This window comes from Tympanuchus pallidicinctus, unplaced genomic scaffold (assembly GCF_026119805.1).
Source record: "Tympanuchus pallidicinctus isolate F22 unplaced genomic scaffold, pur_lepc_1.0 scaffold1, whole genome shotgun sequence".
Classification (NCBI taxonomy): Eukaryota; Metazoa; Chordata; class Aves; order Galliformes; family Phasianidae; genus Tympanuchus; species Tympanuchus pallidicinctus.
The window spans coordinates 108,410,813-108,437,626 of NW_026294618.1; the positions used below are offsets into that span (position 1 = coordinate 108,410,813).

Below are 26,814 nucleotides of genomic sequence, written 5' to 3' on the forward strand. Positions count from 1 at the left end.
AAAGACAACATGCTGATGCATCTTGGAGATGAGTCCAAAGGTTCTTGGAGCTATTTCCTTTAACAGTGTTTCACGTGCTCCTTTTTTTTGTTCTGTTTTTCTCCCACCTCCCTTTTTCTCTTTGTTCATTCTCTGTGTGCCAGTCTCTGTTTTCTTTCTCCCACTTGTTTGCTTCTTTAGTCCTGGGCAGTAGCACTTGAGCTTGACAATCTCTCCTGCACTCAGTGTACAAAAATAATAACTAATAGAATTGTTAATGACAAGACTTGAATTAATGCCTATAAATTACCTAGATTTAGGTAATTCATGTTTCCACAGGAATTGTGTGTGGACTTTCTGGAAACTGGAGGAGAAAGCTTGGAAAGCTTGCACTGAATATCATGTTTAGATGGTGATGATTGTCAGCTGTTTAGAAATGTGTTAGCAAATAGAAACAGCAGCAACAATTGCTAAATATTGCGGGTTTGTTTTTTGTGGTAGTGGTGTCTTTCTTTTTGGTGAAAATACAGATTCTATTCAGCCTTGCTCGGAAAGAAGAATTAAGGCTTTGTATGGAATATATTTCTCAGTGCTGTTCAGAGGGATATTAGGAATATCTAGACTACAGTTGTATGTAGTATATTTCCCTCAAGTCTACTAAGTCTTATGTAATAAAGTGAAAGCAGAGTAAATTGCAACAAATATAGACTGATTATAGCTGTAGAGAGAAGTTTAGAATTGACGAGCTGTTTGTAGTTCATGGCTTGTGTTGTTGATGATTTGGAAGTAGGCTAATTCTTTCTAGTAAACAGCTGAGCTGGGAAGAAAGGAAGGTAAATATTTTAGTGTGTAAGTAGCTTTTACTTAGGACTTTAAGTCTGGTGTGACGCTGTTAATATCAGCAAAATTACTTTGTATTTATGTGGGTTTAGTCACTAGAATACTATTAAAGGAGGGAACTGAAGACACACAGTCTGTCTAATGATAATAATTGCCTGGTGGTGCAATAAACAGTTTTAATAGTGGAGATACTTCTACAACATACAGCTCAGGCTCAAGTGATCATGAATGTATAGTGAACATATTCAGCTGTTATCTGACGTTTGCTGTTACAGATAAAAAAGATTTTACTATTGTTTTGTTGTTGTTGTTGTTCTTAGCATTGTTCTCAACTTTGTCCTAATTGATAAATGGTAGAAAAAACTTAATGCCATTTCCCTATTTATTTTTTTCCACCATAATAGAAAGATAGAACTGTCTCTTCAGATTATTCTAACATTATCTTCATTGGCCTCCCTGCAAAGAGTTCATCTTGTCTATGTGGCCATCATAGATATCTTAAATTGCTAAGAGACCTTTCACCTTCCAGGACCATCCGTTCACTACCATGCCTCGTGTCTTCTCAAATCATGTTTTCTTACACAAGTTCAAACAGTGCTTGCTGTTCTTCCCCATCCTGCTTGCTGTTCTCATCTCCAGGGCTTCTGATCTGAAGCAGTAAAGCCCAATTGCTTAGCACCTTTTCTGGTTATGTATTACATCTACTGGAAGACCCTGATGATTGTTTTTTCTCTTGGCACTTCATTGCACAAGTTTAAGCCCTGAGAGATCCTGAATTTATTAGCCATAAGCTGTAATGCCAAAAGCACTGAGAAGCTTTGCAAAATTTGTATTTATTTCATGTCTATTATATGCATGTATCAAATAATTTTATTTGATGTAATGCTATTTCTATTTCATTTAAGGCATTCATGATTGTTTGAAATAATGGAGTTCATTATTTTTATCAATAGTTTTAGAAATTAGCAAGTTAACAATCTAACAAACCAGTATCCAGGCTACTTCCCCTTTACTACGTAGCTGATATGTAGCTGATACGTAACTTTCCCTTTACTATGTACTAATACTTTCCCTATGTACTGAAATGAAACTGAGCTTCAGTTCGACATGAAATTCAAGATCCTGATGGGAAGATGCTCTTTTTGATTAGTTTCCAGCGTTTGGTACGCTTCTTAATAAATAAATAAAGAAAGAAATAGAAAATCATTGGTTGCCTTAAGATGAAGGAGCAATTCAAGTCATTTTCATTTTTGTGGCTGGTGACTCAGCCTTCACATTCTCTTTGCATCCATGTTAGAGAAAAGCCTCCTACAATACAAGTGAGCAGGAGATGTCCTCTCTTGGTGGTTCTAACTCTTTACTCTTGCTGGGCATCTCAGAAGAACTCCAGATATTTTGTGTAACTGGAATTATCATACCCAGATTTTGGACTGTATTCTACTTACTTAAGTTCCCTGTGTAGTTGTAGTTGAACAAAACCTTCTGTATTGCTTATTGACTGATCTTTGTGCTGCTGCCTGAACTTGATCACGTCCCTCTGTCCCATATATCAAAGTAAAAGTATCAGTGTTGAAGCTCAAATGATTGCCTGCATACTAAGACTTTCACTTCCTAGCTCACATCTCCCTACATGGATGATATCATGGATGATAGATTTAATGTTTGGTCATTTTTTTTAATGTTTTTTTTTTTTGTTTGTCTTTTTTTTCTCTTCCTATTTCTCCCTCTCTTCTTGTTATCTTGCTTGCATCTTGTCAGCAAGTGTTTATGTGAAACCCTGCAGGCTTCCTGAGGTTTTTGATTGTTTCTTCTCTGACCCTGTCCTTGTTTGTCAGTAGTTAAATAGGCACTTGCACTGTTGTGGTTCATGTTTTAGAAAACATTTATAATCCGGAAATTACGGGGCACTTAGAAGTCTGGTTTCTTTGCCCAAGAGGTTTCCTTCACAGTGGTTGGAGGAGGCAGTATGAAGGTTCTTGGTCCTTGCAAAGCTGCGTACAGCTTTTGTGCGGCCAGTTCTGTATCTGTGCTCAGCTGATGTCTGTGACTTAAGGTGAATTGCTGGAGAGTCTGGGCCTTTTATATGGCAGTTTGGGGCTGTAGGATGGAACCAGGTCTTTCTGTGGACTTGAAGTATGCTTCAAACTGAATTAGCAGAGTAAAGTGCATAATCAGGAAAGAACTAAGTTGTGTGTTGTCATCAAGCACTAGAAGAGTAGTATCTACAAAAAGGATTGTGAAGTACAAATCTCCAGTGTCAGTAGTCACATATGAAACCCAAGCAATCTACTGAGCTATGACATGCTGATGTGGTTTGTTTTCATTTTTGGGTCACTGTGTCAAGTTCAGAGGGAAGCTTAAGCATTTTTCCAGGCAGCGAAAGCTCTGGAAGTGGAGCCTTATTGCAGTGAATTTGGGAATCAGTGAACAGAGTGTATAGGGCACAGGCAAAGTGCTTTAGGGGAATTAAACTTGGATAGTCTTTTCAGAGCAGGAAAACGTAGCACTATTCTTGAGAGATGTGGCAGGAAGGTGGATCAAGTTGATTTTTATGTATAACTAAAGTAAAGAACTTCTGTTGTGTTTCGAAGGAAGGAATGCTGCTGGTTCTGGTGAGAGATGGTTAGAGCCTATTGCCATGGTTTGTCTTCTGAGCTTATTGTAACATTGTGAAACATGAATTTTTTTAAAATATTTTTATTTTCTAACTTCCTGTTTTACATCCACTCAGCTTTGATGATGTCATGGTTTTTCCATGTGGGAAACAGTCATCTTGCCTGGGACTCCCCCCACCTTCTGCATTGGGGTGACCTATACTCTTATGCAAATAAAGGAGAGCTGCAGCTCTTCAGAACTTTTCCGTAGCTACATGAGATTTCAGAAAGTGCTTTTATTTGAATCAAAAATCTTAAAAACTGTGTGTAAGATTTACATTCCCTGATAAAAGCAAGAGCACAAGTTCTTAACTAATGCAAACAAGAAGGTTTGCTTTAAATACTTCTCACTTTCGGTTACCTGAGGCTGACTGTATTTTAATTTTTAATCACTGTGGGTTTACTGCAGATTTACCTGTTTTAATACAGAAATATATATTCCTCTTTAGAACTGCATTTTAGTAGTTTTTTTTCAATTCTGGTTTTGCTCTTATTTTAGAAAAATTATATCCTTACTTTGAGACCTGTTAACACCTTTGTCAAAGGAAGCATTTTTTTCATTTCTTAAACCATATGTTATCACAGTATTGCTCAGCAAATGATTTTTCTAGTATTCTACACAATTCTATTACTTGCTGAAATCCTATCATGTGTACTTCAGTTTTCAGAATTTGGGAATTCAATGTGTGAAGAAGAAAGACCTGAAAGAATCAATTTCTTTGCGAATCTCAAAGAAAATCAATCCCTTTAATGGTGAGTAGAACTTATCTGATTGCCTGAAACAAAAGTTCCCTTTGCAAGATTGTTGCTGGTTGGCTGGTTTTGTTTTCTGTCTTGCCTTTGCTTTTGTGGTGGAGCTGTATTTTTCAGTTTTTCATTTCAGTTTTTTTGGAGAAACACTCTTTCCCCCTCTGTGCCTCTTGTAGTCTTTCCTCACTGGCATCACATGATGAATCTGTTTGGAAGGTTGCCGTTTTTCTCCTCCCCCACAGTAGCAATGTAAGTTGGCTGTGTCTTTTTGGCCACGTAGCCTGGACAGTGCCATCATGCAAATTTAAGAGGCTGTAGGATAGCAACAGAAGCTTTCCCTGGAAATGTCTACAAGTATCTCAGAAATCAGATTTCCCTAATTTTGGCATCTATGGAGGAAAACTAAATTAGTGCAGTTCCACAACAGATGTAAATCTGGCTTGCCACAGCCCCACTCCTTCTCTTGTCAAAAGACCAACGCACATGTGACCTCTCAGCCAGCTTCTTCAAGGAGCTGAACCCATAGGAAAACTGCTCCTTCCTTAATTTTGAAGCATGGGACTGATACAGGCAATTGGGGTGTCAGTCAAGTTGTTGCTGCAGAGTTGCTCCACCTACCCCTGGGCTGTAGTTTGACATGATAGCTGATCTGACTTAGCTGTGGGCTGCTCTCGAGAAGAGTCATCCTGCCCTTCCCTCCATCCTTGGTCACGCACTCTTACCACTTCCTTTGCATCAGATAGGGAGGCCTTGTGTTGCCATGGTGAACAAACTCAGCAAGTTGCTCCAGTGGAAAACCAGCCTGCAGGGGGAAAAAAAAAAAAAAAAAAAGCTTTCCTCAGATCAACTTGCTGAACATGGCCTCACAGCCACGTAAATGCTATGTTCAGTGCACAGATTTGTTGCTGAACACTCTACAAGTTGTAGGGTCAACCAAAGTGTGACCAAATTTTCAGCACACAAACACTGCTTAGATGAAAAACTTAAGTTTCCAGGAACTACTAGCTCTTAACTGCTAAACCATCTTACTGATAAGCTGGTTGTTCTAAGTTGATATGGTAAGGTGGAGTCACTGTCCTCAAAAAGCAGTACTGCGTGTAAACACCATGTCAATATTCCAGTTTTTTTCTTTTTTTCTTTTTCTACCAGAAGCTGTCTGGGAAGGAATTATGTTTAAGCATTTCTTACTTGTTGCTCTTTTTTGCTACTGGTCATTCTGTAGAGAAAGGGTTCTTTGACATCTGAATCCACTGCACGGAAGGATTGTGCTATAACAAATAAGAAGAGAATGAAATAATTTTATCTACACCTTTCAATTTCTCCAAGTTCTTGTCAAAATTCATCAACTGGTGGTATATGTATTTTGTACTTCTTGTAGCTACAAGAAAAACTATGTTTTTTGTCAGTAACTGTATCAAAGAGTTTCAAAACTGAAACGTGTTGTGAAAAAAATACATCCCAGACTTTTTGACTTCCTCGTATTGAAGCCAAAGCACACAGCAATGCGATTGCTAAGTAAATGACCTATTGCAAACAGCACCATTATCGCTTACTGACATACTGAGCTTCTACAGATCAAGAAAGGTGATGTTTTTAACACCTAAAAGCCCACAGTTTTTGGCTATTTATTTAAAATAAGTCATTCAGACTAACTCTAAATTCATACAGTTACTTCAAAGTTGTATTGTTTCAGCAGTGACTTTCTTATGAATAATCTGCTGTAATTACATAACTAAAAAAAAATGTGTAGACTCTTCTGTGCTTTTCTGATTTCAAGCACAAATAGTAACTCTGCAAAAAAGGATTTGTAAACATTTATGTGTGGCAAAAGCCTGGAGACGTTTCAGATGCTTTTTTAATGCCTACAGGAGTCATGCTAAATTCATGTAAGACCCTCATTAGAGGCTGAGAACTGGATTTCTAGCAAGCTTCAAAATACATGCCATGCTTTAATCCTGAATTTAAGGAAAAAAAAAACAAAACATGCCGAACTTACTATAGAACCAGAAATGTTTTAAATTATTGTCTTTATTTCAGGACAGCTGTTTGTAGTCAGCCAAGTCCATCAAAACAATTGCCCTAGCTCTAGTAACTCATGCACACAGCAGCATGTTTTTAGATTACTGCAGTCATTCAACACACAGTGTAAACTAAAGTTCAGTGGTTTACTTTGGGTCAGCCTACTCTACCTTGATTTCAGACAAGACAATAAAGAGCTCATTGTTCAGCCTTCTTACCTTGCTTTCTTTTAATCAATAAGTAAAAAATGAATTCATGTTTTTATCTTGATGTTGTGAATTAAAAGAATATGATAAAAATCCTCTTACGTAGGTCTATTTCACCAAAGAAACTTTAGTGATCACATCCTAGCAGCACTGAGTGCAACTCAAATCATTAGGGAATAGACCGTTGCTGTGTTTGACACATAGCTGCAAATCCACTATACATTTTTGAGGCGATTACAACCTGGCAGCACTGGGTCATATCCTGGGCTCCCTTCTGCCAGTAGCCCAGCAGCAGAAGAGACTGCAGCCCTGACGTGGCAGTGGGAGCTCCTGGCGTGGGTGATGCTCAGGGCTGCCTCCTGCTCTTGCAGGCTGTGCACTGCCAAGGGGGTGCTGGCATCCTCAGGCCGTGTAGCTGCCTTACTGCACTTGGTAATGTGTCAGCATGGGCAGAGCTGCCATGGGGTTTGTCTCTAGCAACTGCAGGGCAGTCCCATGCTGAGCTGAGCCCTGAGAGATGTAGGGCAAACGTAAAACAGGATTAGTGACAAGTACTTTTGTGCGTGCTTCGTTGATCAAAACAGGTTTTGGTAGCAGCAGTCACCATAATGTTTGCAGCTTGGTGAGATTGAAACTTATATATATGGGCTTTTCTTTCTTTTCTTAAGGTCAGATAGTATCACTGTATTCTCCAAGATAATATGGGTGGTACTGTATCCATCCTATTTTGTGCATTTATTTATTTGCCTCCAGAATAGTATCCAACTTTCCTATTTAGGGAAGTGTCACAGAGTTAGTTGCGTCCTGGAAGCAGGTTGCAAGTTTGCACTACTCATTTCTTCTATGAACATCAAGTTCTGCAGGATTACTTAGTGTTTTTCAGCTGTGTGGAAAATATGTTAGGCAGGAGTTGAAAACTTCATGGAGTTGAAAACTTCAGGGTGTCTGTGGGTCAGTTGTTTTTGTTTTCTTTTCCATCTTCTGAAACAATCCCAGACCTCCGTACCCATTGAGGATGAAGGCTGGCCCTCCTAACAGACAAAATGTGCCTGCAGCTTACCAGCATATGTATGACTTGCTGTATAGGCTGAAAACTTTACTTGCTGTAAAGGCAGAAGTAATAGCAAAGGGTTAGCTTGTGAGGTTGCTGTCCAAACTTCCTTGTGTAAAGAGACCTTAAAGAGATTCTTCCAGGGAAGGCAAATTGCCACAGGTGCCTGGGGTGGCAAAGGGAGAGTGAATCGAATGCAAATTCTCTAGAGGTGTCGTTCCTCTTCCGCACCGTACAGCGCATGGTTGTAACAGGCAGCAGGAGGAACTTGCTCAGTAAAGATGCATGTTTAAGATAACTTTCTCTGGCATGCTCATCTGTACTGTTAGGGGAACTGATGTATCCTCCAAACTCCTGGATGGGATGGTAGGAGATCTACGTTTGCAGGTGGTGCCTTGTATCTAGCTGGATCTGATGACACTGGAGTCGTTCTGAAATGTATCTGGAAGGCTGTTTGAATCTGAAATCCCCGGTATTAGCTGGCAGCATTTGTCCATTGTTAATGCTTTCAGCATCTTCTGTGCAAATTGCGTGCGTTCACTATGATGCCAGTCAGATGATGTCCCCCTCAAGTTTCTGCTCTCAACTTGGCCTTGTTTGAGAGAGAATTGTTTCTGTACCATTACTGGATCTGTTTGCAATCTGTCTTGGTCACAAAGCAATATCACACGTATTTTTGCCCTCTAAAGAGCTAAACTATTACAGGAATCTCTCATCTGTTATCCCTGAACACACCAGGAAAATTGTCTCCTTCTCTGGAGATGTTCAAGACCTGCCTGGATGCCTACCTGTGCGACCTGCTATAGGTAACCTGCTTTGGCAGGGGGGTTGGACTCGATGATCTCTGGAGGTCCCTTCCAACCCCTACAATTCTGTGATTCTGTGATTCTGTGATTCTGTATGCAGTGGCAGCCTAATGGGAGCTTCTAGGCATGATGATGCTGCAGAGGGCACAGCTTCGAAAGAGCGGAGTTACTCCTCCAGTGGAGCTGGTCCATGTCTGCTTTCTAGGGTGTGTGTTTTCTTTTAGTAGTGGTTGAGTTGTGCTGTATCCTTGTCTTCCGATGCACTGTCTGATGTTCAGCCAGCACAAATTAAAAGCAGAGCTAGTCTTGAGTTAAGAGCTTTTGTGGGTGGATGTGACATGAAGCAGAGACAACAATTGACTTAATTATTACCTTAGTTAATTATCAGTGAGGAAAATACCTAATTATGTTTTTTCAAATTTAAGGGAAAACTACTTGAGCTCTTGCAGAGCAGTAGCCTTTTTCTAGCATGAAAATCCTAGACTTGGCTCAGCTTGAGAAACACAGAGAATTGCCAAGTTCCAGGCAGTCGATTAAGAGAACTTGATGTTTCTGCAAGATTTCTGCTTCTTTGTAATTGCTCTTGCTAATACCCATTTAGCTAGCTTTTAGGCCCTGCCGTGTACCCCAAAACTATTTCAGCCCCGCTTGCCTCCGCAATCTTTCCTTTTGCTGTTTCCCCTTTCTGCCTGCGAGCAGCTGACCCTGCATTCACTTGTGCTCGTCACAGTCTCCATGACACCCCTGCACGCCTCCGTGCCGTGCTGGGCTCCCCACGCTGTCGCACTCACTTCCTGCCCACGCACAGCTCTCCGCAGCTTCCTTGCTGGCCTTGTGAGCGCTGTTCGTAAGACTCCCTGCTCTGACACCACCTGCCTGTGCCAGCCGGGTTCCCCGGGGTCCGCTGTGTGCTGTGGCTTGTGGCACCACCCATCTCATCTGCCAAAGGCGACTCCTAGCAAGGGTTTAAGAGTTTGGAGTGGTTTGAGAAAGTGAAAAGCATCAGACTCTTTTGTAAGGGATGTCTGAGGTGTAGAAATTTACATGTATTGTTCTTAAATTAAAACAAGTGCGTAACTGTCCCCACTGCCAACCAGATTCTCAAGCTGAAAGCACTGGTGAGTGAGAGCAGCCAGCTTTTTAAGAGATGCATAGAAGAGCCACTTAGGCTAAATGTCCTGATCATCCCATCACTGTAGCTTTCCCTTTGGAACGTTTTTCTGTACCTCATACATGCATTTATTGCTTTTTATGCTGAAGTTTGTACATTAGCTTGAAGGACTGCCTCTTCAAATTGTCTAAAAATGATAAGGAAAATCACTAAATAGAGGCACAAAAAATGCTGACTTCTTTTTTCTATACTGTAAACAAAAGTTGCTAAATGTATGTCTTACATTTACATCCAGCAGTCCCCATTTCAATATAAATCTGTTCAAATTTTATTCTCTCTTACGGTGGGCTTTAAAAAAAAAAAAAGAAGAAAAAACCAAAACCAACAGATTCGGGGAAGTAGTGCTTGGATGAAACTTTTGAAACTCAGATGTTTTCATTTCTGTTTTTCTCCTTGGCTTTTTTTATCAAGCCAGGACATTTGTTTTCTCTGTGCTTCTTTCCTCTGTGAAACAAAAAATGCCCCTTACACTAAATCAGCCTGAAAGATGCATGCGGAAAATTTAACCACAGTAGAAGTATGAGATTTTGACTGTTGGTGATCATCTGAATTTTAGTCGTTTGTGTCCTGTTTGCTTATTTTTCTAAATTATTGATTGCTGCAGGTGTGTATTCTCTTCATAATTACGTACTTTTCCTGCGGAGCTGGTTGAAACTTGGTCATCACAGAGGTACAGACCAGGCATGCACTGACCAGAAGGAACGGTTCTGTCACAGCCCTTTTCTCTCACTGTTCCCAGCTTCTCCTGCTTAACAAGTTGCAGATGCTGCTGTGCCCCCAAAGGTGTATCTAAACAGCTAAACGCCTGTATTTACCTAATGCTGTGTATCCAGTTGGTGAAGTCCAGGTGCAAAGAAGAGAGGGTAATATTCAGCTTTTGCCAGCAAGAGTTAAATAGTACATCAGGACTCTCTACTCTTCCTTTTATACCAGCGTGGCTGTGGTTCATTTGGAAATAGCAAATGTAGCGTAAAACGAGCTGGCAAGGTTCTTTTTAGTTGTATATAATTCATCTTTGGGAGATACGTGTCAAATGCCAAGGCTATTCCACGTGTGCCATTCCCTGCCTGCTGTGGCCATTCTGAAGGTGGCTGCCACACAGGTGAGCCTCAGCCGGAGCTGTAGCTGCTGCGTGAGCATGGGCTGGGGAGAGCAAGTACAATCTGAAGCATGCCTCCCAGTGCTGCTCATATCCAGTTCCTCTGGCCATCTGAGTCTGGCACAGATCTGCTCTGGCAGTGAAAGAGGCAGTCCTTCCTCTGCTGTGTCTGCTTCTACCTTCTGCCAGGTCTAGTATTCACGTGAACTGGCTGACTGAATGCAAACATTTTTCTCTTCTGGCAGTCTAGTTTTGAGCCATGCCAGTTCTTTGATCTGATTCACCACCTAAAAGCTAGTCCCAGCATAAAGTTAGTGCTGGAAATGGAGGTCAGGCAGAGCCACCCTGCTGCAGCAAAATCCTTGATGTTGGCTGGCTCAAACTGACGGGCACGTATCGGGGCAATGGAGTGTCTGTGTGCCCCCAGCTCGTTTGAGGAACAGAACACATGAGTAGGCCACCTGTGTGTCATCACTGAAATGAAACTGAACTCCCTGCATATCTCTAAATTAAAAAGCACTGCGTGTGTAAGAAAAGAGGTAGAATACAGCTCATCGTGATCATGAATGATGTTGGTTCCTGAGCAGTCTCTGTGGTGAGGTACTTTCGTTTGCAGGAGGTCATTCACCTTGGCTGAGCTCTAACGTTGCTCATACTCCCCCGCAGCCCCCCACTTGAAAGTGAAGGTCACACGATGTCCTCTGCAGTTTGAACTGGTGTTCTCAGCGCAGCCCTCTCTAAATGTGTCACACCATGTCATTTGCCCTGGAAGTTTCCGTGTAAGTTACACTTAGATGCTGCAGTGCTTCCATCTCCACCCACTGCAGAAGCTTCTGGCATCATTAGTCTAGAAGCTGGATGAAGGGCTGTAGAAGAAGAATCTCCTGTCCAAGCAGTTATCGCATTTTAGGTCAAAACCAAACACAGCGTCATTTCTCAAAATAAACTTTCACTTTCTCTGTATCATCACCTCATGAGTAAACATCAGAACCTTTAATTCTCTAGTAATTTCATCAGATAAATGGTACTTTACTGGTCTTTTTGGATGTTGAAGTAACAAGAAGCACTGGGGATCCATAAATAGGAGGCCTGAAGCTGTTGTCATCTTTAATTTTGTGCCAGAATTTGGAATTGCCTATTGGTGAATTGGACTCTGAAGTCTTCAGTGTTGTGCTACAGAAGCAAACACAAGTTCTTCTCTTATTCAGCAGAAACCCAATGAGGTGCCTTGATTTCAGCAACAAAGATCTGTGAGTCCAGGACAGCCCTAGCTCTGGTGTAGCATGAGCTGCTTGGGTTGGCCAGCTGGGTTGGAAGGAGTTCATGATTTGTGCCCGCAGTGGGACTGTACTGGGTTTCTCTTTTTGCTATTAGGTAAGAGAGTAAAGAATCATTTTAAAGGCAATGATTTGTTAGGTTGGGGAATCATGATCTCTCCTAGAGAAGCTGTGCACAAATTTGTAAAGAAAGGATCTGCTAGTTATTGTACCCCATTGCTGGTTGGACAGCCAGTTCTGCCCAGGTCTGCCTGTGCCTTTAGGTACTATTTTATAAATCCTGTTGCCAGAATCTTGGTGAGTGATGTTAGTTTTCTTTCATCATTGTGCTGGTTGTGGTTTTGTGGATTTTGTGGTATCAAGCCCCCTAATTGCCTTAGACAGTTTCATTTCTTTTCAAATCTTCTTAATATTATTATTTTCGTTTCAATGTGTTTGAGTTGTGAAGCAATAATTTCGAAAGTTTTAATTCCCCCTGTAAAATAGGTGTATTTACAAACATTATTTCATTCACTTCTGTTTGCATGGATAACTACAGAAGATGAATTCTAGCCAGATAAAGGATATATTTTTTTGTTAGGGCCATTACTGAAACAAGCCTAGATTGCAGGTTGGACCGCAGCTCTTTTGTGGATTCATACCAAGATAATAAGGTGTGGTACTACACAGCTAGAAGTCAGAAGAGGAACTGCTGAACTCCTGCCAAAAGCAGAGTACTTCTTCCTTTTATCCATGTGCTGTGTTTGAGCCTTTTCTGCTGCATGTTATAAATGTGCTGCGTTTTGCAGTCATTCTGCTTGACGTGTGTAGTGCCACAGATCTCAGTAAAGCTACATATGTGAAGCTTGCATGGTTGGTTTCCTCCACAAACCTTTAGCAGCATTTCTTAACTGAATAAATTTAGGTTTGTCTGGTTTAATGCTGTCCATTCTCCTTTGGTGTGGAAGTTAATGAAATAACCCGAATGGCACGACCATCCTCTGTATGGCCATACTCCAGGCATTAGTCATTGTGTTTGTCTGCCTCATTTTTGTTTGTTTTTAATATTCTCAAGATGTAAGCCAGCATACGGTCAAGTCTGTGGTTACTCTCAAATAGACTTCAGAGGGAGCAGAATTAGACGTTCATTAAAAATAACAACATTTTATTTTCTTTGGATGATTATCTTTTAGGCGTGAACAAAATATGTTTTGAAATTGATGAAAGCTGTGTGCATCTTTATACAAGCATGGAATTTAGCCTCTGTATTTTTAAGTGTGTCATCACAAGATGGAGTCACAGCTGTCTTGTTCTCCTTTTTTTTTTTTTCTGTTATGTTCTTCTCATCTGAGCAAAAATAGCCCAAGAGGAATCAGTCTTGACTGAGCACTTCCTCTCTGAAATTGCAGGTTTTTGTAATTTATGAAGTCATTTATAAGGACATGCAAATTAAGAGCCATGTGTTTTGCTTCAATACAAGGAACTGTTTACAGTAAATCTGTTTACAGTCCTGTTTAATGTCTTTATTGACAACCTGGATGAGAGAACTGATTGCACCCTCAGTAAGTTTTCAGTTTACATACCTGGTTGTCCTCTCAACCAGGAAGGCCCTATAAAGGGATGTGGACAGGATGAATCAATGGGCTGAGGCCAGTCGTATGAACTTCAACAAGATTAAGTGCCAGGTCTTGCAGTTTGGTCACAGCAACTCTGTGTACCTGGCTTGTGTCAACAGTAGTGCAGTCAGCAAGACCAGCACCTCTGTACTGGCACTGGTGAGGACACACCTCAAGTGCTGTGTTAGGGTTCGGCCCCTCATGACAAGAAAGACATTGAGGCCATGGAGCACAACTAGAGAAAGGGCAGCAAAGCTGGTGAGGGTTCTGGAGCTCAAGTGTGTTGGGGAGCGGCTGAGAGAGCTGGGGTTGTTTGATGTGGAGAAGAAGGGGCTTAGGGAAGACCTCACTGCTCTCTACACCCTGACAGGAGATTGTAGTGAGGTAGGAGTCAGCCTTTTCTCCCAACTAGTGAGAAGATGAGAGGGAACAGCCACAAGAGATTCAGGTTGGATATTAGGAAACATTTATTCTCAGAAATGAGTGATGAGGCATTGGAACAGGCTGCCCAGGGAAGTGGTGGAGTCACCATCTCTGATGGCATAAGGAACTTATAGGTGACGTGTAGGGACATGGCTTAGTGGTGATGGGTTGATGGTCAGGCTTGATGGTCTTAGAGGTCTTTCCCAATCTTAATGATTCTGTAGTTCTATATCTTGAAATTTTTGGGATGTTTCACCTTTCCTGAATCAAGCAGTCAAACAAGAGGTTTGAAATTTGACTACAGCTTGGGCTCTGTGGCTCAATAATGGCTGGTAAAATTCACTAACACAAGCCGTTAAGCCTGTGTGTCCCTGCAAGCTAATTGCTTACTGGCACAGTGTTTAAGCATGGATCAGTCATCTGAGCTGCTGGGAACAAATTAACATTAAACATCTGATAATGCCCTGTGCAAGCTCTGATGTAGAGAACACGGTTTTTTTCCCCCCCTAAATCAGAGTGTGTCAAGAGGCAGTTGGGGTACAACGTGCTGAACTGTTTCAGCAGTGTTGATGTTCAGAGACCTCCTGACTACCTATTAACTCATCTAAATGTGAAGATATTATCAAGTGTATTTTTAACATAAGTTTGCTGATAGTCACCATCAGGTGTGTTTTGGCTACCTTCTCCAACAGCCAGCTGTGAGCACCTGAAGGGAGAAATCACCAGAACCTACACCAGGAACTGGCTTGTCTGTAGCATCCTTGAGAGCAAATGCTGTGGAGTAAAATTATTAGAGCTTGAATATTCGTTTGAAGGGGAAAGGTCAACAGAATGACAGGGGGTGAACATCACAGCTGCTGTGTCATTACTGACTCACTGGCTTTCTGGAGTAAGTGCATGTGTTGGGTGTTCTGCCCCCAGTGAGGCAGCACTGGTTGCCGTGTTCCCAGTGATACTTCTGTGGTGGGATCCATGGCACAGTGCAGGGCAGGGGGTTGAGATGGGCTTCTGTCACAGTTTGTCACCCTTTATGTCTAAAAGCACAGAACTTAAAAAACTGTAGCAGCGGAGAAAACTTGCTTTCTACAAATGCTGTTATATTAAGTTAGTAGCTCAGCTAATGAAGTACGTGAGATTACAAAACTTCACTCTGCATATCTGGTAACAGAGCCAAACAGAAACCTGCAGAGCTCATGCAGACAGAACTTCCCTGGGTGCCAGCATTTTTGGGACTACAATACAATAAGTTGCTGCTTAATTTTGAACTGACCAGTATTTGTCTTAAGACTGCTGATTGCAGGCTTGTAAAACAGAAAGGTGATTTGATTTCTTTTTACTGAGAAACGGAGATAATTCAGAACACAAGAAAGACTAAAAATGCCAGTGGAAAGTATTCTGAGCTCAGCATTGGTTGTTTCACACTATCAAAAGGTGAAAGGAAGAAATCGCTTGAGTGGGCACTGTGGAATCCCACTCATGGCAGGGTGGAGACCAGCCCAGTGATAAATGCTAAAGGTCAGAACATTGCAGTCTAATCACTATAATGTGATCCACGGGGTTCTTATCACAAACACATTTAATTTTTTTTTCTTCAAGAGGCCTTTGAAAGGGCTGGAGAGGGAGTGAACTTCAGAAGCTGTGATCTGCTGACTCGATGCACATTCACTTTAGGCAATTATAAAGAGTATGAGTATGTTGGACTGCAGCATTGAGCAATTTTGGAAAAGAAAACTGCTTCAAGTGATTTTAATTACTAGTGCTTCTACTTAAATGAAATTAAATCAGATTCTCATTTTGCTACCATTGAGTGTTAACACAATAATTTAATGTCAGGCCTTAAAGAAAAACATTGATTTCAGATAGTGTTTATTCTGCCAATTACCCATGAAACTGGGAGTACATTGAATGTTTGATGGTTATATCTTAGGTCCTGTATTTCAAAATAAAAATAAGTAAACTCATGAACAAAACTGATATGCTGAGCTGGGGTTATTTATTACTGTGTTTTACACTGAAAGGAATTTATGAGGAAACATTATTTCCAGCTAGGGTTTGCTCATTGGATTAGAGAAGTATATTATAAAGACACCAGTAATCACTGTACCCAGGTTCAAGAGTGATACTGGTTTTGCTGGGAAAGTGTAGATAGCCTGTATTGTTCAACCTTCATCCTTGTCCCAAGAACTGGATTATTTTTCATCTCAGTCTCTAGAGGAAAATAACCATTGTCACACAGCAGAAATCTCTCACTTGCTGCAAATTTTTAGCTAGATCCTAGGACTTCTTTGTGCTGAAGTACTTCTTTTTCCAAGGGCATTCCTTTTTTAAATATCATTATGCACAAGTCAGAGATGCATCCAGAGAATGACTTCAAAACTATAAATACATGAAACCAGTCTGGAAGGCGAGGTAAAGAAACTGGACACAAGGACACAAGGAACAAGTTTACGACCAGGAAAAGAGGACGGTGAAGGTAGAGGATCTTGGTTGATGCCTGCTGCTCAGGGGCAGCTGTGCTGAGGCTCAATTTGTCTCATCTGAACTCACCCATGGGATAATGCAGTCAAAGAACAAACCTTTGTAGAAACATGATGACTGACTTCTTTGAAGGGAAGTTTTCATTGCTTACTTCAGATTTAGTCTTGCTCGATCAAAGAAAAGTATTAAGACTTTTTTTTGTAGTGTTTTTTTTGTATACAAGGAATTTATTCATGCATAGTACTGTAGAATGCTATGGACACACTTCCTTTGCTTTGGCAACAACTAGAAATTGGATAATTTCTTTTACTGGTGGAGACATGACTAGATTCTTAAAGATTCTTAAAGAATTACTTTGTTTAATTGTTGTTTTTGAAGACTATTTCTCAGTCTTGTGTTTCTTTTTGCTATTCAGTGCCTGAGGAGCAGCTGCACAACATTGATGAGTACGATCTCAACGTTGTCCGCCTCTGTTTCCAAGCTTTCCTCCCTGATGAACATGGCAACTACACATTAGCTCTTCCTCCTTTGATTTCCAACCCTATCTATGACAACAGTAAGTAACAACTCAGTCAAAAGCGCTCCCCTCTCATGTTTCCCTCCCCCTCACTTTGAGATGAAAAACACCAGGACAGAGTCTGAGCTTTTGAGCTCTTCTAGCCCTCGGAGGCACTTTTGTATCCTATTGCTATTTTCAGTGTAGACAGACTAAGTAGAGAATGTTTGGCTGTGATCTAGAAGGATGCAGAAGTACAACACACCTCTTCCTAATACCACTTTCCACATTCTGTAAGACTTGACTTCCATGTGATTTCAGTTGAGAATTTTGGCTTCCAGTGTTCGTTGGATTTCTTTTGGAGAAGAATAGCAGAGGAGTTAATGATCAACAAATTTTTTTTTTTTTGCATTGATTTTTATTTCTGCAGTGAAAGTACTCCTGTATGTAAGGTGAAGATTTGTTATTTAGTGGAAGATACAGCTTAATCTGAGATCTGCATTTTATACTATTGACGTGCAGAATTTCAGTGATGTGCACATAAGCATTATCATATAATAGCTTGGGGTGGAAGGAACCCCAAAGACCATCAAGCTCCAGCCCCCCTGCCATAGGCAGGGCCACCAACCTCCATACCTAATACCAGACCAGGCTACCCAGGGCCCCATCCAACCTGGCCTTGAACGTCTCCAGGACGGGGCACCTACAGCCTCCCTTGACAAGTCTGTTCCAGCACCTTACCACTCTATCAGAGAAGAACTTTTTCTTCATATCCAACCTAAATTTTCCCTCCCTCAGCTTAAAACCATTTCCCCTCCTCTTTGTAGGCTCCCTTCAGGTACTGGAAGGTTGCAATGAGGTCACCCCGCAGCCTTCTCTTCTCCAGGCTGAAGAAGCTCAGCTCCCTCAGCCTGCCTTCATAGGGGAGGTGCTCCAGCCCTCTAAACATCTCTGTGGTTCTCCTTTGGACCTTCTCCAATGGCTCCCTGTCTTTCTTTTATTGTGGTCCCCAGACCTGGACACAGGGGCTTCAAAAGAGCAGAGTAGAGAGAAACAATCACCTCCCTGTCCCTGCTGGCCACCCCTCTTCTGATGGAACCCAGGACACCATTTGCTTTCCAAGCTGCAAGAGCACACTGGTGGCTCATGTTGAATGTATAATCAATGACTATTAAGACATTATAATTACAAAATCAACAAGAGGGTTAGGCAAAGCAGATTATGATAACAAAAAGAGAATAGACAGAAAGCTTACCTGTATCCTGGGCCCACAAAACTCCAGCAGAGCAGATCTCCAGTAGAGCTCCTTCCCCACTGGTATCCAGCTCTTAAATAGGTCTAGGAGGGGGTGGAGCCAGGCAGCACAGGTGAATTGCCTTCACCTGTGCTCCTCTGGCTGACTCATTGCTCGCCTCAGGTGATTAATCAGAGGTTCAGGCCGTGACTCAGCAGTTCCCATACGTTAAGCTTTTCATCTATCAGAACCCCCAGGTCCTCCTCTGCAGGGCTGCTCTCAAGGACCGCTCCTCCCAGTCTGTATGGATGCCTGGGATTCCTCCAGACCAAGTGCCAAACCCTGCACTCTGCTGTGTTGAACCTCATCAGGTTCACCCAGGCCCACCTCTCTAGCTTGTTGAGGTCCCTCTGAATGGCATCCCTTCCTTCCATTGTGTCGACTGCACCACTCAGCTTGGTGTCATCAGCAAATTGCTGAGGGTGCACTTGATTCCATCACTGATGTCATTGATAAAGATGTTGAAGAGCACCGGTCTCAAACAGACCCTTGGGGGACACCACTCACTACTGGCCTTCACCTGGACACAGAGCCGTTGATCACCACCCTTTGTCTTTTATTTTATGAAAATGTTTAATATGAACTCAAGCATTTTTTGTGTATCTAGAATTACCTAGAAGTTGAAATTGGCTGAGAACACTTGTAGTAATAATTTGGGTTGAGAAAGAGTCGATACACAGGATTTGCAGCTACATCTCAGATGCCATTTAAAAAAATGCCAAATCACAATTAGTCATCTGTGTTGATTGACGTCATTCTTTGCTAAGCTGCTGAAATGGCAGCTGCACAGAGGGGAAGCTTGGGTTTTAATGTGGGTATATGTGGGCAGATTCTGATTCACTGCAGGTATCTAAAATCCTCCATGTAACATAGCAGCAGTGTAAATAGTGCATAACTGCAACCACAAAATCACAAAAGTTATGCTGCTCTTGTCTGAAATGAGCAGAATTTCTTGAAAAAAAAAAAACAAATAAAGAAAGCCTTTGTAAATCAGCTCTGTCATAGAATACTGAGTAAACTCAGGTTACCACTTTGGATAAGTGATAAAAATTACATCCAAAGCCCATTACATTGGGCTTGGGAATCCTGTGTTATTATTTCAAGCTTTTGCAGCCCTATTGAGATCAGAAGCAAAAACATACTTAGAGCTTTTCTGAAAATCACGTTCAGATTTTAAATCCAGTCTTTTCTTTATTCTCTATCACCAGTCTGGGTAGCAGACATGAATAAGAATAATCGGAATATAATGTAGAAGCAGCGATGTCAGCAGAGACTGAAAGTTTACAAAGTCCATTATGATAGGCAGTTTCTGTTTTCAGTTATTTTATAATGTTAGCTGCTTTTGAACAAAAATCTCCCAAGTTGTCTGTCTTACCACCCCCAAAACTCTTGGGAAGAGTCATAGAAAGCAGCTTATTGTTTCTGAGAAGTTGGGAAGAGCATGTTCTCATGCTGTTGTTGAAAATGGTAGTTTGTCTGTGACAAGTTGCATGTACTTGCTGAGGACATGCTGTCAGGGGTTAAGGAACAGGAACTGAGCAGAGCTGAAGAGGTGGGGAGGCGGGCGTGGGAGCCGGGTGGCACAAGTGGCCCCGCAGGCAGCTTCCCTCTGGGCTCCCACCTCCCTCACTGTCCTTCCCAGCGCTCAGGCTGACGGCAGCGGGGCGTCTGCCAGTGTTGGGGTTTCTTTCCTTTTCCCTTCTAGATTCCACTACAGTGGTTAACAGAAACAAACAAACAAACAAAAACCAGCAACCACAGGTTAGAACCCCTTCCCTAAAGCCTGTTAGAAAGCACAGAGTGCTGTTCAAGCTTACCGAAGTGAAACCAAGTTAAAATTAAGCTTCTCCTCGCAATTCTTAATTTACTCTTCCTTTGAAAAACGAACAACTACACTGCCAGTCATATGATCCTGTACTGCTTCTGGTATGGTTTTCTTTCCCCTCCCTTCGAAGTTTCTGATTCATACAGAAATGAAGTGTCGTGTGGTCATTGAGGCTGTAGCACCCACTTCTGTTGATGAGGATGATAATAGTGCAGGCAGCAACTGTGTCCCTGGGCTCTGGCCCAAGGTTACCAGGAGGTCTGTTCTGAACATAGCCTGTATGGTGCTGCAGGTTCCCTACACAGGGCCAAATAATGTCAGGCAAGGATTGACTTAAACTGATCTTCCAAAGTAGATTTTCCATTTTTTGAGTGTGACACCTTGAGTTCTGTGTTTCATCTCTGTGCGTGGAGCAGGGAGCCAGACAGGGCCTACCTTGCAGCATCAGATGAAGGGCATTAAAGTACATCTGGAGTTGGGAGTTTTGATGTAATGAAACTGGAGAACATTGCAGGACAGTGTAGTTTCGTTCTGTTGGGATTAGAGAGCAGGAAATGATTCAGGAAATAAGGAATATGGTCACTTGTGATAGCAGTTACTTTGTATGTTAAATGGATAGGGGGTCTTAAAATGGGTATGTGCTCATATACTTGAAAGCACCAACAGAACATATATGCACAGGAGGTTTACTTGAAGGTCTAGGGAGTTCTTTCACTCTGGCTTTTTAAAATTTTTTTTAACACTTATGAATCATTATACTGGGACATTAGTGCCCTTTTAAATAAATTGTGACACCACCCACAAAATGGTGAGGGACCTGTTGTTCCTTCATTCAGTTTTTTGTCTGCATTTACCCTGCAGACTGCTGTTGTTGACCTGAGCCAGACGCAGGAGTAGTACTGGTCAGGGCTTTGGTGTAGCAACCAGGCTGTTCAAGACACAGTGTGCAAACTTTGGTTGTGTTTCGTTTGTTGCAATCTGCAGTGCTGTTTGTTGCAATCTGCAGAACTATGCTGTGAGTCTGGGGTTCAACTTCCAGCAGTTTTGAATGTTAGGCTCCTAGATCTGTTTTCAACTGCCTAGATGGGGTAAGGGAGGAGAGTTTTGATTGCCAGATAAAGCTGTGAATAGAACTACAACTGCACACTTGAGGGGATTTTCTTGACTTGCTAGCCCAGCATTTTCCAGAGAAGTGTGACTGCAACTTGTAACCAGTCACTCAGAAAACTGCTCTGATTCTACAGCTTGAAGAAGGGCAGAAGTGCTGAGCACAACTTTGTCATGTGGGAAAATACTTTGAGACTATTCTAGAACAGTTAGGGAGTGTCACATCCCCACTTAAGGGGAAGGAAGGTGGCCCTTTACAGAGTGAGCGGCACAGCTGTGCTGGAATCTCTGTTTGAGGTAAGTGATCAAGAGCAGTAAGAGCCACGTTTCCTTGCTGCCACTGTATTTGCGTGGAACATCAAGCCCTGCTGGACTGACATTTTTGGTGTGGATTTACGCTCCTCCAGCTGCTGTGTTCCCTTTATGTACACTTAATTACCAGCACCTCCCCTTCAATAGTGACAAAGTTATAGTGATTATTTATGATCAAATTTGTCTGTTTGTTTCCAGGAGCTCCCAACACAGCAGAACTGAGAATTTGTCGTGTGAATAAGAACTGTGGAAGTGTAAAGGGAGGAGATGAAATTTTTCTTCTGTGTGACAAAGTTCAAAAAGGTAACCTTGGCTAGGACTTCCCTTACTCCAAATGGCTAACACTCCACTTTCTAGCTGAGAAACTGAAACTCTCCACTGTACTCCTATCTAAGTGGACTGCTTTTAGCTGAGCAGAATCAATTCCAGGATCAGGAGCTCTAAATACCTCTGAAAAATATTCTGTGCCTTAAAGTCAAACCATTTAATTTGGCTCTGAGTTTGGAGTCTGATTCCTTTCTTTGTTCCCCTTCCCACCTTTGCTGCTGCTGCAAGTTTTCAGTTTTCTTCAGCTTAACAAGGATCTTATTTCTAATGAACTAGATGACATAGAAGTCAGATTTGTCTTGGACAACTGGGAGGCAAAAGGCTCCTTCTCCCAAGCTGATGTTCATCGCCAGGTCGCAATTGTGTTCAGAACACCGCCTTTCCTCAGAGACATCACAGAACCCATCACAGTGAAGATGCAGTTGCGAAGACCTTCAGACCAGGAAGTCAGTGAACCAATGGATTTCAGATATTTACCAGATGAAAAGGGTATGGGTCCCATTAGCTGGCTTCCTTAAAGGTTGTTTTCAGTGCAGAATTCTTGTTGACAATGAACAGTAACCTACTGAGTTTAAAAAAAAAAATCTATACAATTATTACAACATAGATTTTGGAGTTTTTTCTAAAACTAACAGTAGCCAATTTGCTCTCTTTTTCAGTGAAAATATCAAGAGTTATGGTTAATAACACTTCTTCGGTTTTTTAGAGTATAGCCATATCTCAAATATTTCTCTTTAAATACATTTTACTACAACAGGGAGCCACTAGTCAAGTTTTAGAAACTTCTTTTCACAAATTATTTCCAAAGGTATTTTAATTAACAGTTTTTCATCCCGCTCCTTTCATTGTAGATCCGTATGGTAACAAAGCAAAAAGGCAGAGATCAACGCTGGCTTGGCAAAAGCTCATACAGGACTGTGGTAAGGAAAATACTCAGCCTCTTTTTTTTTTTTTTTTTGGTCTGAGTGAACTTAACAGTTACGAAGAATCATTTTGTTCAGAAGCAAACCTTCAAAGTGAATTCATGCTTTCTTCTGTCACAGGATCAGCTGTGACAGAGAGGCCAAAAGCAGCTCCTGTCCCCACTGTCAACCCTGAAGGAAAGCTGATTAAGAAAGGTAAATTTCTGCTCGCGTGTCCCAATCCAGCAGCAGATGGAAGCAAGCAGTGTCTGACTGCTGAGGGGAGAGGCTGGCGCTTTCAGGAGGGAGCACTGAAGTTCCCAAGGCAGCTGCAGTACAGTCTCTCACTACTCCTCAGCTGGAACTTTCTCTTTCCCCAGGAGAGCACTATAGTGCTTTCAACATAAAGATTAAATTTAAATGAAATCAAAATTACATTAGAAGCCTATTTAAGGATTACTTGCTTTAGTTGCTACTTAAATGTAGCTTTAGTTAAGTGCTGATTTTTGCTAGGTTCACACACTTTCTTTCAGATATAAGGCTCAGACATGAGGCCTCCCCATCTCTTTGCTTGGAACCTGTAATATTTTCTCAAGGTTTTTCTTCCTGTAAAGTAAGCCTACCATTCTTTATTTAAATGTAAGCTGTTCTCTTAGAAGGGGAACAAGGCAGCTGTCTAGAAGTACAGTGCGCCTGGACAGCATTAAAGCAAGTGCTGGTCCACATGTAATCACATTGAGCTAGCACTGGTTTTGCTTTTTTTTTTTTTTTTTAACCATCTGTAGCTTAACATAAAAAATGGTATAAGAATTCAGTAATATCTTTCCTTTTCACAGAGCCAAATATGTTCTCACCTACGCTGATGCTGCCTGGGCTAGGAACGCTGGGGAGCTCCAGTCAGATGTTCCCTGCGTGCAGCCAGATGCCCACCCAGCCTGCGCAGCTTGGCCCTGGGAAGCAGGACACACTCCCTTCCTGCTGGCAGCAGCTGTACAGCCCGTCCCCTTCAGCCAGCAGCCTGCTCAGCATGCACCCGCACAACAGCTTCACAGCAGAAGTGCCTCAGCCTGGTGCTCAGGGCAGTAGCTCTGTCCCGGCTTTCCACGATAACCCACTGAACTGGCCCGATGAGAAGGATTCCAGTTTTTACAGGAATTTTGGCAGCACAAATGGGATGGGAGCAGCGATGGTGTCAGCTGCAGACATGCAGAGTGCTTCCAGTAGCAGCATCGTCCACGCCGGTCACCAGGCTGGTGCCACTGCTGCAAGCATCATCAACATGGAGACCAGTGACATGAACTGCACCAGTCTCAACTTTGAAAAGTATACTCAGGTGTTAAACGTAAGCAACCACAGGCAGCAGCTCCATCAGGTGCCTGCAACATGCCCACCTGTGGCAGCCCCTGGCAGCACTGCCTTCAGTTCACAACCAAATTTAGCTGATACAGCAGTTTACAGCAGCTTTCTAGACCAAGAAGTTTTAAGTGATTCAAGACTATCGACCAACCCTCTCCAGAACCATCAGAACAGCCTCACCCTTACAGATGACCAGTTCTACGACACCGATGGTGTCCACACCGATGAGCTCTATCAGTCTTTCCAGTTAGACACCAACATGCTACAAAGCTATAACCATTGAGCCAGCAGCAGGCTGAGGCAGGCACATAGAGCTTTTCCAAGGAGTAACTCACCCTTCTTTCTCTTTCAGAATGCTACTGTGCAAACCTCATGATACAACTTAAAGTTATACGTATATCGATCAGCCCAAAGACTGGTGCCCATGAAGAAGCATTTGGGGTGCTGTACCTTCAAAGCTCTTCTTAAACATTTGTATGGTGTTGGAAAAAGGAATTACTAATACTTAAAGCATTGGGAAGAAAAGCTGATATCTTCAGAAGGGTCAGATTTCCAATAATTCACAGGGTTAATACTGTCTAAAAATAAAACATTTTGCTACAGAAATTAAATTAACATTTCAGAAGGACAAAGTAGGAAAAAACTGCACGTGGGCACTCTAGTTCAGACTCACCTAACATATTTTATTCATCTTGCTTGAAAGATTTAGGTTTCTTACCCTCTTTCATATAAAATATTTTTCTCCTAAAACAAAATCATGCATTGATTTTTTATTTTTTTTTCCATGTTTCACCACATTCCATTTGCTTTCAAGGCAAATTTACTCTAAAGAAATTTAATGACTATGTCATTGTTAGATATGTTTTAAAGACCGGAAGGTTTGAGTTTTTAAATAGTCCAGCTCTGTTGTAAATGCAACACTGCACAGAAGAATGAGCAGAAAGTAAGGACTTCTCTGCACTTCATCCCGAGTGCACTATTTTAAATGACAAATCCCTGTTGCTTTAGGAATGGAGCACGCTGTTATTTCTCCGGAATTTGTTTGGTGTGTGTGTGTGTGTAGCCACGATGCGCATTTTATTTTGAACTACAGAAATGCAGTCAAAGCACCTGCCCGTTCCTTCCTCAGACGGCCCAGCAGTTTCCTGCTATGCAAGTGACTGCTGAAAGGCTCAGGTCTGACTCCCTACCAGCCCTCACGGGAAGAGGTGAAATGCAGCCCACCCCAACGCGCTGTGTCAGCAATGCGAGGCCGTTCCAATCGGTGTCAATTAAAACAGCCTTCAGTCCGCGGTATCGAGAACCAGAGCTTCCTCTCTTCTGCTAGCTTCCCAGTCTCCACACCAAGGCCTGAGGCACAGGATGTCCCGTGGCACCTCGTGTAGCTATCTGGCTAGGTAAGGCACTCAGGTCTGTGTTAGGGCTTTGCTATTTTACTGCTGATGTACGAAGCATCACAGCAAGAAATATATCAGTGTATTTATTTATACGGCTGGTTATTGTGTAGGCTTAAGAACCTAATTTTTACTGTTTGACTATCTAAAAGTGCACCATGGAAAAAAGCAATAAATAGCATGCTTGGATATGTAGGGAACAGAAACCACAACCACAAGACAAAAAGCCACTTGAGATGTACAGTCACACACCAGATAGAAAGGAACTCCAAAAACCTCCATGGTTTAAGGGAAAGCAGCAATTACTCAGTGCAGTAATTCACTGCGTGCAGAGCCATGAGGTGCTGCAGCTGTAAGGCATTACATCAGTTTCACAGGTCTGACAGAAGGGGCTCTTCCACGGTGTACAAATGAAGTCTGGAAAACTGCTTCCCATCACCCCATGTACCCAACTCCACACTTACAGCAGTTTTTCTCACTCCTGCAACACACCTTTCCGGGAGCATGAAAGAGATACAAAGAACGCTTGCAATGTGTCATTTATTCAGTTCTTCCTTTTTAAGTTCTCAATGTTTAAGTTTATTGAATGTAAACATTTTCTTTATAGAATGCTCTTTATAGCACAATTTGTTTTTACAGTATAATTAAATATTTTCAAAATTCTGTTTTCCTTTGTAAACAAGTTGGTTTGGTAATTAAAGAACTGGTTATACTGAGTCCTGAGCTTCTTCAGCCTTCTCAGCCTTGCAACATTACAAGACATGTTAGAGAAGCCACGCAGAGCTGCTGGGATTTGGGTTGCTCGTCCTGGGTCTTCCTAGAATATTTTACGTTACATTCACAACTGCTGCTGGCCATGGTGCAGTAAGGAGTCCTCAGCACTTGGCAGTTCTTTGTGGCACAGTAGCATGACTGACGGACAGGGAGGACAGAGGCACTCATGTTCAGCCAAGGCTGTGCTACTGGCACAGCTTCGTGCAGCAGGGGGTTTGCTTTGGGTGAGCAGCTACTTGGAGAAGTACAACAGCTTCATCCAAGTCCTTCTGGTATGAAGAAATATGATAAGAAACACTGGCTCTTAGATTTTAGCATTTACACGTAATCTGCTAGAAAACATCTACTGTTTCACGTTTACCACAAGAACAAAATTAAATCTTGCTCTTATTACTCTTAGGAAATGTCCTACTGGAGTATTCACAAGTAGGTATTTTACATTTGAAAACAAGATGAAGTGTCTCTGAACTGTAACAGGAGCAGAAGTCCCAGTTAGCACCATTTCCCCTTTGGGACACCTCTTCTAATGTCTGTTTTGTCCAGCCTACGTGTGTTCCCAGTGTATAGAACTTATACACCATTTGTGTCAAGAAATAACACAGTAGCCTGAAGTTTTCTTTTCCTTCTTTCCTGAATAGTTTCTGAAGATATCCATCGTTCACAACAGTTCCATTCTGGG

The 26,814-nt window shown here is 41.9% G+C and overlaps 1 protein-coding gene and 1 long non-coding RNA gene across 4 annotated transcripts in view; one reads left to right on the top strand and one right to left on the bottom strand.

The window, feature by feature from the left end:
- REL (REL proto-oncogene, NF-kB subunit) overlaps positions 1–26,043 on the top strand; it is a 33,983-nt gene extending 7,940 nt beyond the window's left edge. For all 3 annotated transcript variants that reach the window (XM_052699456.1, XM_052699467.1, XM_052699476.1), the window contains exons 4-10: positions 4,135–4,226; positions 16,764–16,904; positions 21,581–21,685; positions 21,986–22,198; positions 22,561–22,629; positions 22,753–22,827; positions 23,448–26,043. In XM_052699456.1, the coding sequence (XP_052555416.1) occupies positions 4,135–4,226; positions 16,764–16,904; positions 21,581–21,685; positions 21,986–22,198; positions 22,561–22,629; positions 22,753–22,827; positions 23,448–24,250 (1,498 nt within the window). In that variant the 3' untranslated portion in view covers positions 24,251–26,043. The remainder of the gene's footprint in view (positions 1–4,134; positions 4,227–16,763; positions 16,905–21,580; positions 21,686–21,985; positions 22,199–22,560; positions 22,630–22,752; positions 22,828–23,447) is intronic.
- Positions 124–18,154, bottom strand: LOC128088740 (uncharacterized). Its single transcript, XR_008210385.1, has 4 exons — positions 18,100–18,154; positions 17,110–17,199; positions 4,946–5,025; positions 124–215 (listed from the first exon to the last, which is right to left on the bottom strand). It is a non-coding gene; the product is annotated as an uncharacterized LOC128088740 (long non-coding RNA).
- Positions 26,044–26,814: the final 771 nt, after the last annotated feature.